General features: G+C 40.8%; 1 protein-coding gene and 1 pseudogene across 1 annotated transcript; both read right to left on the reverse strand.

Moving 5' to 3' along the window:
- Window positions 1–1,941: 1,941 nt before the first annotated feature.
- On the reverse strand, window positions 1,942–4,051 carry LOC147602806 (uncharacterized; annotated as a pseudogene).
- Window positions 4,052–12,114: 8,063 nt separating this feature from the next.
- LOC147602807 (uncharacterized) lies at window positions 12,115–15,246 on the reverse strand. The gene has a single exon (XM_086797524.1). The coding sequence runs from the start codon at window positions 15,065–15,067 to the stop codon at window positions 12,551–12,553; it is 2,517 nt and encodes an 838-aa protein (XP_086653650.1). The 5' UTR covers window positions 15,068–15,246; the 3' UTR covers window positions 12,115–12,550.
- Window positions 15,247–15,474: the final 228 nt, after the last annotated feature.

Genomic DNA, 15,474 nt, shown 5'->3' on the forward strand with positions numbered 1-15,474 from the left:
GAAAACAGAGGTTCTATGCAAGTAGAATTCCCTGTTCGAGATTGGTTCAACAAAACCCTTTTCCCTTTATCCAGATTTTCATAATGAGAATCATTGATCTCTCACCAGGGTAATCTACCCATCATTTGATTGAATTTTCAACTAGATTCTTGGTGATTTCGGTTAAGGGAAAACTACGCTAATTCAACGGCAGTCTATTCTTTGTTTCAAAATTTGGAATTGGTCCACGAGGTTTTTGCTTGATTCAGATTAGAGAGATGGGCAAGTAGTTTACTGGCCACCATTCTCACAGTCGTGGATTAACCAAAATTATTTGGTTTACTTCTAACTTTGATTCCTAAGGATTTTCTTCAGATAAACATCTACTCAACTTCTAACCGTAAGGAAAATTCTAACTTTATGAATTTCATTTCTTAACCATAATAGATTAAGAAATAGTTCTATACGGGAATACTCTTCTTCCATTAATCCATTTTGGGTAAATATCAATTTGGTGATTTATCCATATAAAACATCTAAGAATTTTCTTTCCATAAATTTAATTATCAATCCTAAGTTTTTAGGTGAAATTATGGTGAAAATTCCTCTTTTATCATCAAAATTAATTTAAACCTTTCTCTACTTAAAATACCATAAAATTTTCTCTTTGAATTAAATACAAATATCCATTTTTTGAATATGCTTGAAATTCCTCTTTTTGTATTTAAATGATTGAATTTCGAATGTCATGGGAATTCCTCTTTTATCATTTAACAATTTCTTATGCATAAAATAAATTTATAAAAAATTCTTCTTTTTCTTAATTAATTATTTATGCGTAAATACTAAAAATTTATTTTCCATGAATATGATAAAAATCATTCTTTTTGCATAGGATGTCCAATCTTAGAATATGGTAGGAAGTCCTCTTTTAGCATTATGCATAGAAATAAGATATGTATTATTTTTTGAAAATTTTGCCATAGCTTCGCTAGCTATTACTGATAATTTTTAATTTTTCTTAAAAGAATAAACCATTTTAATGCAAATATGATAGAAAATATATTCTTAAGCTTAAATCTAAACTATGAATTTAAATCATAATTTTAACCATAATCATAAACTTAATTATGATTATTCCACTAGATTAAGCTATTTTCATTATTCCTCTTTTTCCAAATTGATAGGAATATCTCTTTCTCATTTAGATTCAATTAAAGTAGTTTTTAACTACTTATAAATAATATAAAAGAATTAACCATTATTTTGTTAACATAAAAGCAAAAAAAATACCATTTTCTTAATCTCTAGCTTAACAAGCTTAGAGTTTGGTTTTGAAATAAGAAATTATCAATGAGAAGCATTCTTTTACTAAAGAATTAGTCACGATCCATGGTAGCTCCCACACCTCCAAGGCATGCGTGTCCCATACCACGCACCCCCGACCCTCACAGCCATCCTGGTGTGTCTGCCAATGGGCAAGCAGCTGGGGATGGCCAGGATTTGGGGGATTCACGTGCTTTCCACATGGGAGAGGATGTAGTACAGTGGATTACCTGGTTGAATCACTAGCACGGCTTTCTTGCATAAAATTTGCTTTAATACCACAATCGAACGTTGTTCTCTTCTAATCGATCCGTTCCACTCAAAAATGGCATCCATGTGACCACAGTGCTGCAAATTTTTTTGGTACTATATAGAAGAACATAACATATCATCTGTTAATTTATGGAGAAGTTGTAAACAATATTTGGAGAACAAGTGTACATATCAAGGCCAAGAATGAATGAAATTACTTACATGATAGTCACAACCATATGCAAGCTCCTCTTCCTCATCCGTTATAACTTCACCGTGAAGTTTTGAATCTTGTAAGGTTTGTTGGAGCCATCTACTTGATGGAAAGTCTGGAAGTATAGCAAGTGATGGAGGGTATGGTTGGCGAGCAGTAGTCTGGCTCCTTCAAAAAGCTTGATGAGCTTGATTCCTTTCGTTCTTGGCCTCTCCGTATCGCTCGATCCACTTTTGCATACTACCTGAGTTTAAGATGCAAAATTTATTGATCTTGTCTCGTAAGGCCACATCCATCGTTCTCTCAATCCCATGTCCTTGTGGCGCTTCTCCAACTATCATATCATCCACTTCTATTGACCATAATTTTGGCATTTCAGGGTCCGAGGTACTAAGAAACTCTGTGATGTACACTAGGGATTCTTGCACAAGCCATCCCATTGCCATACTTCCCTCTGGGTGAGCTCTTTGACGGACAAACCCTTTTAGTGTCTTCATGAACCTCTCCAAAAAAAACATCCAACGTGAATGGACGACCCTTACCACCCACTGCCACCTCATCCACAACATGAACTAGAAGATGCATCTGTATGGTTAATGTGCTAGTTGGGAGAAACTTCTCCACCAATGTAGCTGCTTCTATGGCATTTAAGCGGGCTACTTCCAAAGTTTCTTGTCTTATCTCCTTCAATGAAATCCAACGGACCACGGATCCAATCTTGTATATTGTATCCCTTATGTTGTCGGTGAGGCAACCCTTTATTGCCACTGGCAAGACAAATTGCAAGAACTTGTGCCAATCGTGTGATTTCAAGCGGAGAGCTCATTGTCCTTTGTAAATGCCCCCTTTAGGCAGTGCATGCAGCCAGTCGGAGTACGAAACTCTGAAATGCACTTCTTAACTTGAGCTTCCTCTCGTCTTTTGTCAATACCCAATGAGCTTTAAGTAGTAGTAGCTTACCATTAGCTTTGGTTCGTGGCCATAAGTGTTGCATACGATTAATGAACTGTAAATCCTCCCTTTGGCCCTTGCTCTCATTGGCCCCAGTAATAGTCTTCCAAAGCACCACGGCTATATTTTTAAAAATATGTATAGGGTCAAGCAAATGGTTAATTAGAAGATCATCCCAATATGGTAGTTGGTAGAAGATGGAGAATCGCTTCATTTCGGGGAGTGGAGACCCTTCGTTGTCCTCCCATGCTCTTTTCCAATCGCTTTCCTTTTCCTTTAATTGAGGTGGAGGCTGACCCAAATAGCCATCACGTAGGTAATGGTCCTCTGGCAGATACTTCTTGTGACCCTCATACACCATCTTTCTCAAGCTTTTTGAATGACGAGCCTCTAGCCTAGGTCCACACAAAGGGCATGCATTGTATCCAGAGTATGACAGTCCTGTATCAAAATAAATAATATTAGAAGACCATTATAGATATTTACAATATTGACGCTAGAAAAATAGATATTTACAATATTGACGCTAGAAAAATAGCTAATTAGCACTGCATTCTCCGTAGATATTAGAAGACCATTATAGATATTTACAATATTGATGCTAGAAAAATAGCTAATTAACACTGCATTCTCCGTAGCCTGGCCAATCATGCATAGTCCACATTAGTATTCCTCGTAATGAGAAATCCCTTTGTCCAAACCTCTTTGACATGTCATGAACATCAATTCCTTCCCACAATCTTTGTAGCTCCTCTATTAATGGGGCTAAGTACACATCCATGTTAGCTACCTTGTACTTCCCAGGGACTATCAATGAGAGCAAAAGATGCCCTTTCTTTATTGCTTACCATGGTGGAAGATTGTAGTTCACAAGACAAATGGGCCATGTGCTCCATGTTGAACTTTTAAGACCAAACGGGTTCACACAATCCATAGCTAGCCCGAGGCGAATGTTACGAGATTCCTCATTAAACTCTGGCCACTTCTCTTCCATGTGTCTCCATGCAGGGCAATCAGCAGACACGCGCATAACATCGTCCGTAGATCTAGCGGTTTGATGCCAAGACATCATAAACGCTATGGATTTACACTTGAACATGGCCTGAATTCGTGGAATGATAGGAAAGTGCCCGAGTACTTTTGCGGGAACCCTTTCTCCTTGGATATCTTTTCTATATCTAGATTCTCCACATCGTGGACATTGTGCAATATCTATATATCTTTTCTATATCTAGATTCTCCACATCGTGGACATTGTGCAATATCTGCGTGTTCATGTCGATAGAAAACATAATCATTTGGACAAGCATGGTAAGAATTATAGTCCATACCTAAGGATTGTAAGATGGATTTTGCACGCGTACGATCTGCAGGCATCTCGTTGCTCTCTGGCAATATTTGTTCTAATGATCTGTCATATTGGCCATGATGATTAGAAAAAATAAAAAAAGAGATAAAAATAGAAAGGGTAATAAGTACTTATGCGAAAAGTTTTGATACGCTAGTATCAGACCATCCAAATATTGATTGCAAGTTTAGCATGGTGAGACAAGTGTGCAGAATAGATATACGTGCACCATGATAAAGAGGCGTACGAGAGCCAGCCTACGTAACTCTTGCTCTTCTCTCGAGGCCGGCTCCATGCCTCGACGGTGGTGGACACCGCCCATTTCATGTGTTATTTTCGGTGCGTCATGGAGGGCATCTATCATGTCATCCATGTCTTGTTCCAAAGTTGCCTGAGAGTCCACCATAGCTTCTTCTTTAACATGAGGCTGAGTAGTACTTGCTTGGATGGTTGTACGTCTACTCCGCTCGGGTTGAAGATCCAAGAAGTTGATCAGCTCATCATTGTCTCAACACGCACATTTAGACCAAGTAAGGCATTTAGATGCTCAACTGGAAATATACCATTCTTTCTTTCATGATCGTTACAAATCCGTCGTCGTCGCTCGAGAGATTTGGTACTTACACATGTTGCAAGGACACGCATTTTCCTCTTCGCTAGGACGAGATGATGTGTTTGTAGTGTTCTCGATATACATGATCGTCAATTTGGGTTTTTGGGAGGGAGGGAAGGGTCTCTTATATATTAGGCCGTTGTCTAGTCCGTCAAAGTTTAAATCCAATAATGTGAAAAGGGTCAGGACGGGAAATACATTTGAATTTCATAGGTCCTTGAGTTTTTCGAATATAAAATATCTCGTCCTCCATATATCCGTCTGTAACATCATCGATAAAAGCGTCGGAAAAAGCTTCGATAAAAACGTCAAAAAAAACGTCGAAAAACCAGTCGGAATATGAAATTATATTTTTCGATATTTTTTTCGACGTTTCTTGTGACGATTATTCCGACGCTTTTTGGAACGCTTATACCGATATTTTTTTCGATGATTTTTTTGACGTTTATACCGACAAAAATTAAAAATACAACGACAAAACCCAAGAAGACTTTAATGACTTTTTGGAGAAGAGCTTTGAAGGAGGAGGGTTTGGTATCTCTCCCCCCCTTCCCCCCCCTCCCCCCGGCTATCCTACACCTCTACTCTCCCCCGAATCTTGCTATACCCATGTGTATTGTCCTACAATGTCGCCTGATTTGTTGATTTTTGTGATTTTTTTTTCAATTTTCTAACACGAAATTTTATGATTTTTTTTGGGGTTTTGTGCAAGATCTGTCTCTATTACTACCTATTCTATTGTCTAGTCAAGGTAAGCTCTCCTCTCTCGTAATGTCCCCATTTTTTTTTTTACTAAATCAAATTTTTCTATTTTTTTAAACATGCAAGGGCTTCACTTTTAGTCATTCTCAAACCATTCCCCATCAAAGGTTAGCTCTATCCCCATCAAAGGTTAGCTCTTGCTTTATACTTTTGTTTTATGCTCTATCTTAAATTTTTTTTTAATATCAAATTTTTTTACCATGCATAGAGCTCTATGTCAATGCATATACATGTAGAGCTCTATGTCAATGCATATGCATGCATAGCTTAAGCTCTATGCATAAGCTTAGCTTATGCATAGCTTAAGCTCTATGTATAAGCTTAGCTCTATGCATGCATAGCGTATGCATAGAGCTCTTATGCATACACTATGCATGCTTAAGCTCTATGTATGCATAGCTATGCATAGAGATTATGCATGTAGAGCTATGTATAGCTTAAGCTCTATGCATAAGCTTAGCTCTATGCATGCATAGCGTATGCATAGAGCTCTTATGCATACACTATGCATGCTTAAGCTCTATGTATGCATAGCTATGTATAGAGATTATGCATGTAGAGCTATGTATAGAGCTCTATGCATGCAACACTATATAGCTATGCATAGAGCTCTTATGCATGCAACACTATGTATAGAGCTTTATGCATAGAGCTCTATGCTTAAGCTCTATACATGTATAGCTATGCATAGAGCACCATGCTTAAGCTCTATGTATGCATAGCTATGCATAGAGCTTATGCATGTAGAGCTATGCATAGAGCTCTATGCATACATAACTATATAGCTATGCATAGAGATCTTATGTATATAGAGCTCTTATGCATGCAACACTTTGCATAGAGCTGTATGCATGTATAGCTATGCTTAAGCTCTATGCATGTATAGCTATGCATAGAGCTCTATGCTTAAGCTCTATGCATGCATAGAGCTCTATGTTTAAGCTTTATGCATAGAGCTCTATGCATACATAACTATATAGCTATGCATAGAGATCTTATGTATATAGAGCTCTTATGCATGCAACACTTTGCATAGAGCTGTATGCATGTATAGCTATGCTTAAGCTCTATGCATGTATAGCTATGCATAGAGCTCTATGCTTAAGCTCTATGCATGCATAGAGCTCTATGTTTAAGCTTTATGCATAGAGCTCTTGCCTTATGATTTTTTATTTAAAGTATGCATGCATAAGCCTAGCTTATGCATAGAGCTCTTATGTGCATAAGCTATGCATGCATAGAGCTCTATCTCAATGCATAGAGCTCTTATGGATGCATAGCTTATGCATAGAGCTCTTATGCATGTATAGCTATGCATAGAGCTTATGCATAAGCTATGCATGCATAGAGCTCTATCTCAATGCATAGAGCTCTTATGGATGCATAGCTTATGCATAGAGCTCTATGCATGTATAGCTCTATACTTAAGCTCTATGCTTAAGCTCTATGCAATGCTATATAGCTATGCTTAAGCTCTATGCAATGCTATATAGCTATGCATAGAGCTCTTATATGTATATAGAGCTCTTATGCATGCAACGCTATGCAAAGAGCTCTATGCATGTATAGCTATGCATAGAGCTCTATGCTTGAGTTCTATGCATGCAACGCTATGCAAAGAGCTCTATGCATGTATAGCTATGCATAGAGCTCTATGTTTAAGCTCCCTATAGCTATGCATAGAGCTCTTATCTTATGATTTTTTATTTAAAGTATGCTTATGCTTATAAATGTTTATTTTTTTAATGTTTATGTTTTAGACATGGACGACTCCTATACTCCGGATATCACCCATGGCTACACCCTAGTTGGCTACACCCCTGGTTACACCCTTGGCTACACCCCCCAACCAACCAACCCTCAGTTTTGGGCTTTCATTGCACAAGACAGTCCTGACCAACAAGCCATTGCTTGGGATTTCTTTACCCTTCCCCGAGGCTGGCACATCGCACCCCCAACCATGACCACTATTACCCGCGTACCATCTCCTACCCAAACACCACCCTCGGGTCATTCGTCTAACCGCTATCATAGGCGTCGTAGTGGTGGTGGTGGTGGTGGTGGTGAGTGTTGTGGTGGCAGTGGGGGCATGGTTGCATCCTTTCAAACCACTCTAACAAGTCATGTGGTTTGAAGCACCTAAATCCATGTACCATGATTCATCTCCTGCATTATTCTAAGAGTACATCGAGGAATTGCACCCATTATCCATGTGCGAGTCCCCTTGGTTAAATCGTGTTGAGGTTTCCAAAACGGCCTATCATGGAAAAGTGTGGTACAAGGCCCCGAGTGCGGGATCCCTCTATCGTGTGTAAGGAATTCCACTGCGTATGTTGATCTAGATTAGGTAGAGGGAACCTCACAGCTGGTATTAGAGAAAAAGGTTGTAGGTAGAGTGGAACTCTAGGCATAAATCCCTTGTGAATAATTTTCCTTGCCATCTAAATAAAAGGACTTTTGGTGCCTTGGATTTTAGATGGTGTACGAGCCAGCAAACTTTGGATTATCTGAGAATTTGAGCTTTCAGGAATCAAAGATATGTTCTTCACCCATCGAGCACCTTACTCAGATGGATGACGATAAGAAGCAAAATGTTTACAACACTTCGAGGATGTTCTGTTTCCCACCCGGCTACCACCACGAATGAAGATTTAAATGGGGATTCGGATGCTACATCCATGTATTCACCTCCATAGGAACCCCCATGTTCAAAGACAATGTCAAGCTCATTCTGCTTTACAAGAAATTAGCAATGGAAAAAACTTGTGTCATATACAGGAACATAGGAGATAGAATCCGAGAATATAAGAACAAATTTTGATATCTTAAAATGATTATTCCTAGTAGTCGTTAGACGTACCTTATGTTCTCTCCGACATTTGGAGGCACATTGAGAGCTAGAATTTTTCCAGTGATGTAATAATTCTTTTTGTATACCCATCAATGTATAAACTCATAATTATAAAAGATCTTCTTTTTAGTACTTGTACTACTGTCGCTTGTCATGTGTATTCCATGGAATCTCAAGTTATCTTGTATATACCCCTCCCTTCTTTCATTCAGATGGCAAATGGCCACCATTCCCCAAGTTTCTTATCCAGAGTATGAGAACTCGCACAGGAAGGTGACTCCATTGCCTTTGCCTTCGGTGTGCTCACACCTTTGGAGAGCCTTATATCCAACGCCTCACTTGAGCTCAAGAGATTGAAGATCGCTTGTTCCTGACCAAGTATTATAGGCATCGCATGTGGTTCATGGAATGGAATGTGTCTATAAATCCCAACCATTATAGTCTTCTGAAGCTTGACGTCATCAAGCTCATGCTCTTTGATAAGTTAGGTCTCATAAGTAATGTCACCTTCCAGAATCATCGCATTTGTAGGCAATTCTATAAGATTGTTTGTAATTATGTCTCCCCCCAAAAGATTCATACATTGGGAGAGTTTCTTCCCACCTTGTAAGCCTCTTATCCTGCCATCGCTCCTCTATAAGATTCATACATTGGGAGAGTTTCTTCCCACTTGTAAGCCTCTTATCCTGTTCATTTTACCATCGCTCCATGAGAGCTAGACTTCATGTGAAGCCTTTTTGTATAAGGTCCTCCTTTAAGGATAACATTTTTTGGAATAAAATTACTTTATTGTCATCTCTTCCTTCTTAGATTTTTTTTTTGCAACTAAGTTAAAAATCCTCAATTATGTTATAGAGATGACATTAAATCAAGGACAACGTCAAGAAGTTGTAGCTATTGCCTTTGCCCACCTAGGAAGGGATATCCACCAAGAGTGATTGATACCTGTCTTTTATCCTTGAGCTCCATTACTTTGGCGGATCATTTATAGCCATTATGATGTGGCCACGAGACGATGAAATTCTGCCACCGATCAGTTCATCATTGATATAGAGTTAGGGAATACCTTGTGTTCTGCAGTAGGCAGCAGCAGTAGAGAACCTTAACCTAGCCATAATTATAGAGCAATTGGGCTTAGTACATTCCTATAGGATTCGTGGACGTAGTCCACTTTCCTTAAGCAGACAAATTTGAGTATGTCGGGAGCAATCATTACTTTAGATTATTTGAAAGTAAGAATTGAGATTTCTTCTACAAATTGTAATAATTTTTGCAAATGAATATATGGTTCAAGATTAAATATCTCAAGTCATCTATGAGAGACAATATTCCTAAGAGTTTTTCTTATAAGTGAGCTATTTCTGTTTCAGTAGAGTATTGCAAAGAATGAATCGCCATAGAGGAGGTGTTATTGTCCCTTATTATGCAATAAATGATGCATTGGATCATGATGTCCATGAAGGCCCTCACAAGGCCTAACCTTCTATTGCGATCACTTTTGACATTCTACAGATGAAGTGGGAATGCATCAATATGGATTTCATTATTGGACTTCCCACAATGCATGGTGGTTACGATTCCATCTTTGTTGTGGTGGATCGGCTAACAATGTCACTCATTTAATCCCAGTTAAGAAGACTTATACCACTTTTGATATAGCTAAAGTATTCCTTAGAGAGATATTCAAGCTACATGGGTTGCCCATGAGAATTGTCAGTGGAAAGAGATGCCAAGTTTACCTCCAGATTTTGGATGGCCTTTTTTCTCAAGAGCAGTAGGAACATCTCTTAACCTTAGCATTGTCTCTAGACAGATATTGTGGATGCAAACCCAAGAGATAGATGAACTATTTGCACCTAGTAGAATTCGCTTACAATGTCTCTTATCATCACAGCATTAAGATGATCCTCTTCAAGGCTTTGTATGGATATGATTGTCTTACTCTCTTGAACTGGTCCAATCCATTAATTAGAGTGGAAGGTTCCCGTCAGATGCTTGAGGAAATAAAATCATATGCGTAACATTAAAAAGGATATAAAAGCTTCTCAAGATAGGCAAAAATTTTATGCAAATATAAGAAGAGATTAAGAAAGCACTTTGAGGAAGGAGATATGATGTTTCTTCAAGTACAATCCAAGAGGAGTTATTTATCCTTGAAAAAGTACAAGAAACTATCTCCCAAGTTTTTGTGGACCTTATGTGATCACTAAAATAAGATTGGTGAGCAAGCTTACGAGCTTCTTCTTCCACTAGAAGTAAGGATCCATAATGTTTTTCATGTCAGTCTCCTCAAGAAGTATGTGCTTGATGTGTCGCACATCAAATGGAGAACAAATCTCTTTTGAAGCTCAAGGACAGATGAGCCTCGAACTCGAAGCTATTCTCGAGACCATGGACAAAAGTCCCTTCGAAATCTTATCATAAGGGAATATCTTGTAAAATGGAAGTTTTACCCCATCGAGGATGCCACTTGGTAGCGCAAGGAGGAATTCATGGACTTCCCTAACTTCACTCGATGAGAACATCTCGACTCCTAAGTGAGGGAGAATGTAAGATACCTCTTTTATCCTAGAGTAAAATTTGTTATGAAAAGAGATTCATTGTTTCGTATAAAATAATTAATTTTTATTCAATATAGAAATTATTAAAAAAATTATGGAGATCGACAAGCCTAGGGTCCACCTTGACATAGTGAACACATGTATGTACAATCATGTACATGTGCATGCAAATGTGCACTAATGTATACTAATATGCAACACCAAATGTGCACTAATGTATACTAATATGCAACACCAAATGTTCTATCCCATAGTAGAAGTCTCTTGTACCTGCGTGGTACATGCACAATCATCTTGGACTTTACTCTTTGAAAACTTTAAGGATAGTAGTGCTATCACATTGGGAAGACCCCAATCAAAGGGGGGGTAAGGCTAGCCAGCTAGGAGCACCTTTCAAATGATGCCCTAGGGTGTATTTGTAGGGAGGGTGCGTTGGGTCCAGAGGGAATTAATTGGACTATGGTCCTACAGTGCCCCCCTAGAATACAAGTGATGCAACAGAGGAAGTCCCAACATCTCTAGAGAAGCCAAGATGCTGCCCACTTCAAACAATCCATTGTCCAGGTTGTGCTCTGCAGGGGTACTGTATTGTGAATTGTTGTAGTGATGTTTCTTACCATCAACACAATTCAATACGCTAGTAGTTCGTATTTGTCAATTGAGTGCATGCTGCAAAGCATTCCATAGATATTTCTTTGCTCTCATAAGGCCAACAACACTCTCAGAAACATCCAGCATGGGAAAAGAGAAGACACATGCAGGCAAGACTCTAGCAATCACACCTGCAGCCGCCTCTCCCCAACAGAAACCATGTCATCTCTGCAAATGACTAGGTCAGGTCAGATCTCGAACATACTAGGGCAGCATCCCAAAGTAACGGGCAGCCCACAGCCACATGCTTCATGGACACCCTGTCTCTACGCTGTTCGATGGGATAGTAAGAAGATATAGTCTGTAGTCTGAGACAAGTGGTTAAATTGTAAACCAAGGTGGGTCCCAAAAGTGCGATGCCGACCACTGCAATGTTGGGTGACAGGAAGGCATATGCCAATGCTCACTTACCTAGAAATGCAATTGCAATCTTGCCTTCATGAGAGTCTAACCACAAAGAAACTGTAACATGCATAGTATAAATTGCTCATCATTTCAGCTGCTCTATCAAAAGCTCCCTAGTCCTTAGAGAAGGTCGCTAGCGGGACAAGCACATCTCTGTATGTAGAGAAAAAACCTAGCGTGGTCAAAGATCTGAAAAGAAACTTGCATGCCTGCTAATACTGCTGAAGTTTAGATTTAAAAAGCAAGAAAAAGTGCAATCTTGACCTTCGGAGAGTATCTTCACAAAGGTTCATACCATCAATGCGCCTTTCAAGTAGAGCACCCTTATGAGCATACTATTATTAAACTATTACGAGCACACAAAAAAGAGTCATTTTTACCACTAACTCTCTCACAAGTTGGTGAGTCCTGACTGCCAGCCTGCCATTTTTCTGTTCTCTGTGCTGCTGCCTTCAACTTTTAAGAAGCTCTCTCTACCTCTGCACTGGGCTATTGTCAAAACAATTAAGCAAAATACAAGATATCCTTTCTGCCACCAATTGTGTTACAAAAACTGGACCAGTCCTGAGTTCTCCTTTGCTGACCTGCCTTCCTGCTGCCTTGAGCTTCCTGAATGTCATGTCTTCGGAATCTCTTTCTACCTCTTCCCTAGGCGACTTTCGCTTCCACCCCCCCTGCTGACTTGCGGCTTCTTTGCCCTTTTCTTATGCCTCTTGCCCCTGCTTCCAGCGTCTTCATTGCTGCCTCCTCCTCCCATGCGGGGCACATTGCTTCTGCTTGTACCTTGGTCTTCAAATATTGCATCTTTTGGATACACATCAGACAGTACGCTCTTAAGTGCATTGGTTTCTCTCTCAACAGCATCCTGTGCCTGTAAGATGGTCATCGGATCTGGCGATTCACAAAGCATTGTTTTGAGAACAGCACTAAACTCATTTGGACAATTAACCGCATCAAAACCCTCCAAAATAAACATGACCCCTGTATTTGTCTCCTGTACCACTACCAGTTGCTTTGCACTCTGGTGTCTTGTTATTCTCCTTGACTCCTTTGATATCCCCCCTGATGCCCCCTCAAGAGTCTTCTCCCCACCGAGATGTAACAGCATCAAAACATTGGGCGTTGCCTTCCCTGTAATGAGTAACTTCTGCTGATAACTTCTCATTTCGTTAATGGTGCTCGTTGAGCCAAACACACCCTTCCTGTTTTTTACTTGTATTCCCAAACAACCTATGCAGTTGTCATCACTCAAGTCATATATTCCTTCAGGATTACAGAACACAAGCGGTATGTATAGATCATAAGCCTGCTGCCCACGATTGCATATCATGGCGCCACCTTTCCTAACAAATGTCCTCAAATCTTCAATTACAGGGTCAGCACCAAAAAACCGGTAAAATGCATTGAAAAATACCCGTGCTGTTCTCAGATGGAGTAATGATGATGATGTGAATCCACCCCAGTTTACGCAGAAAGCTTGAAGAAATGCTTCCAACCCTTGAGGAGTAGAGAAGCCATTATGCTTTGGTAAACTGTCCATGGCATTAAGCAGTAGAAACCGTGCTACTAGCTCCCCCCTTTCTCCTGCACTCGCAATGCCATTGAGGAGCAGAGAGTTTAATTGCTCAAGCTGCCTACCAAACAATTTCCTCCTGCACAGAACCTGTGCTGCTGCTTCAGCTAAAACAGGTTCAACTAAGGCCATAGTTAGCACATAATCTCTGTCTGTCGATGTGTGCAGGCAAACGCGCATGTGGGATGCAACAAGCTCCTGAGCAACCATCGATTGTGGACAGACATCTACACCTATAAGGCGGCCAAGGAACACTAATGACATGTCTGGAGACTGCAACTTTTGAAGCCCCTCCTCCGAATCTACTTCTAGCCCTCCAAGAAGCTTGAGTTTTGTGAGATTTATCAATGCACCTGTTGCTGCCTGCATTGCTGCCTGCGTTGCTGCCTGATCATGGTGAGGAAATGCCTCAACCTGGCTTTCCAGATGAGCAGCCCACAATGGCCTGCCATGTACAAACAAATTGACCGGCAGTGCAGCATCATTCAGGTTGGAGGGTTCTTCTGTCACAGATAGATTAAATGTTGGGAGCCTTGATAAAGGCCCAAATAGTTTTCTGAGACCCGTCCTCACTCTGGCGCTGGGGTCCTCCCTACTGACAGGGGTGAAATTGCTAACTCTTGCTGTTGTGTCAATAAACAACACAAATGATCCCGCATAATCAATAACAGGCAATTCTCTGCAGGCTCTTCTGAAAACAGTGAAGGCATTTTCATTTGCATTACAAAGAAGCTCCCTCGCTTCATCTACCACAAACAAAAACTGCACGCCCGGTTTTCTTAGAGAACCTGAGAATTTTGCTTGTACCTCACTCCATGCCTGCTGAATCCTCTGCAAAGAGCATTCTGGTTCCACTGAAATTCTGTCAAGTATGCCACTATAGTCCGAATTCTGATGTCTGTGGAACATGTCGGCCGTGTCTAGAACATCAAGTGTGGCCAACCAATCAAAGCAGGCCCAGAAGATGGCGTAAGCATGCTCAGGTCGGGACATGTTCACAAAATGCTGCCGCAATTGTGGATCCGAGCGAGGGTAGCCTGTAGATGTAGGCTTGAGCAAAGAGAAATAAAAGACCACCACATGGGGGGGAGCACACGCAAGCTGTTTCACCACTCTGGATTTTCCCCAGCCACTAGATTGGACTACGGGAGCGCATGGGGAGTACCACCCCTCCCTATCGTGGGCCCATAAGTGGAAGCATGCGTCGACATAGCCCAGAACATAGGAGACAATGCGGCCTCCAGGGTCCTCATAATTTCTGTCGAAGGCTCGTTGCAAAGCGTGTGCAGAACTGCCCTGGGCGCTGGCATCGGGAGTGGGAGTGGGAAACAAGACGTCCAAGATGCGTTGCATCCAGGCTTCTTTATCGCCTGCCTCATGTGCATAGCGTACCGACTCTAGGTTACGAAAAACGGTAAGTGCTCTGCTGCTCACTGCAAAATATATGTCAGGAGCGGCGCCCCACAAAATGGCACCCAAGGCTTCAATTATTGCAGGTAAGGACGCACCTCCGGAAGGGGGATAGGTGATTTCATCCTTGTGGTTGGTCCAGGCTTCCTCTACGAGGGGTCGAAGACTCATGCTTTTTCAGAAGAGGCGGAGCGGCGGCGGGGCGCTGAAGAAGGAGGCTTCCTCTACGAGGGGTCGAAGACTCATGCTTTTTCAGAAGAGGCGGAGCGGCGGCGGGGCGCTGAAGAAGGAGGTTGAAGAAGGGAGGAAGATGACGAATCGACGATGGAACCCTTGACCCCTTCGAGCTCCTACAGATCTCCAAGTTGAGGGTCTTTATCTTATTATAGGGTTAGTCTCTCTTTCTAAGCGTTCTCAAAGACCACAACAAAATTCAGGATGGATCCTTCGGTAAAGCCATACCCTCCACCTTTCTCCAAGGTTCCAAGGGGAGCCAAGATGTTTTAATTACCAGGAGTTGGGACATGTAAGCTGTTAGTGCCCGACTCTGAGAGGAACCCTCAGAGTTTTGTTTCAAA

Source organism: Cibotium barometz, chromosome 66, assembly GCF_041138505.1.
Source record: "Cibotium barometz isolate CiBa-2024 chromosome 66, ASM4113850v1, whole genome shotgun sequence".
Taxonomy (NCBI): domain Eukaryota; kingdom Viridiplantae; phylum Streptophyta; class Polypodiopsida; order Cyatheales; family Cibotiaceae; genus Cibotium; species Cibotium barometz.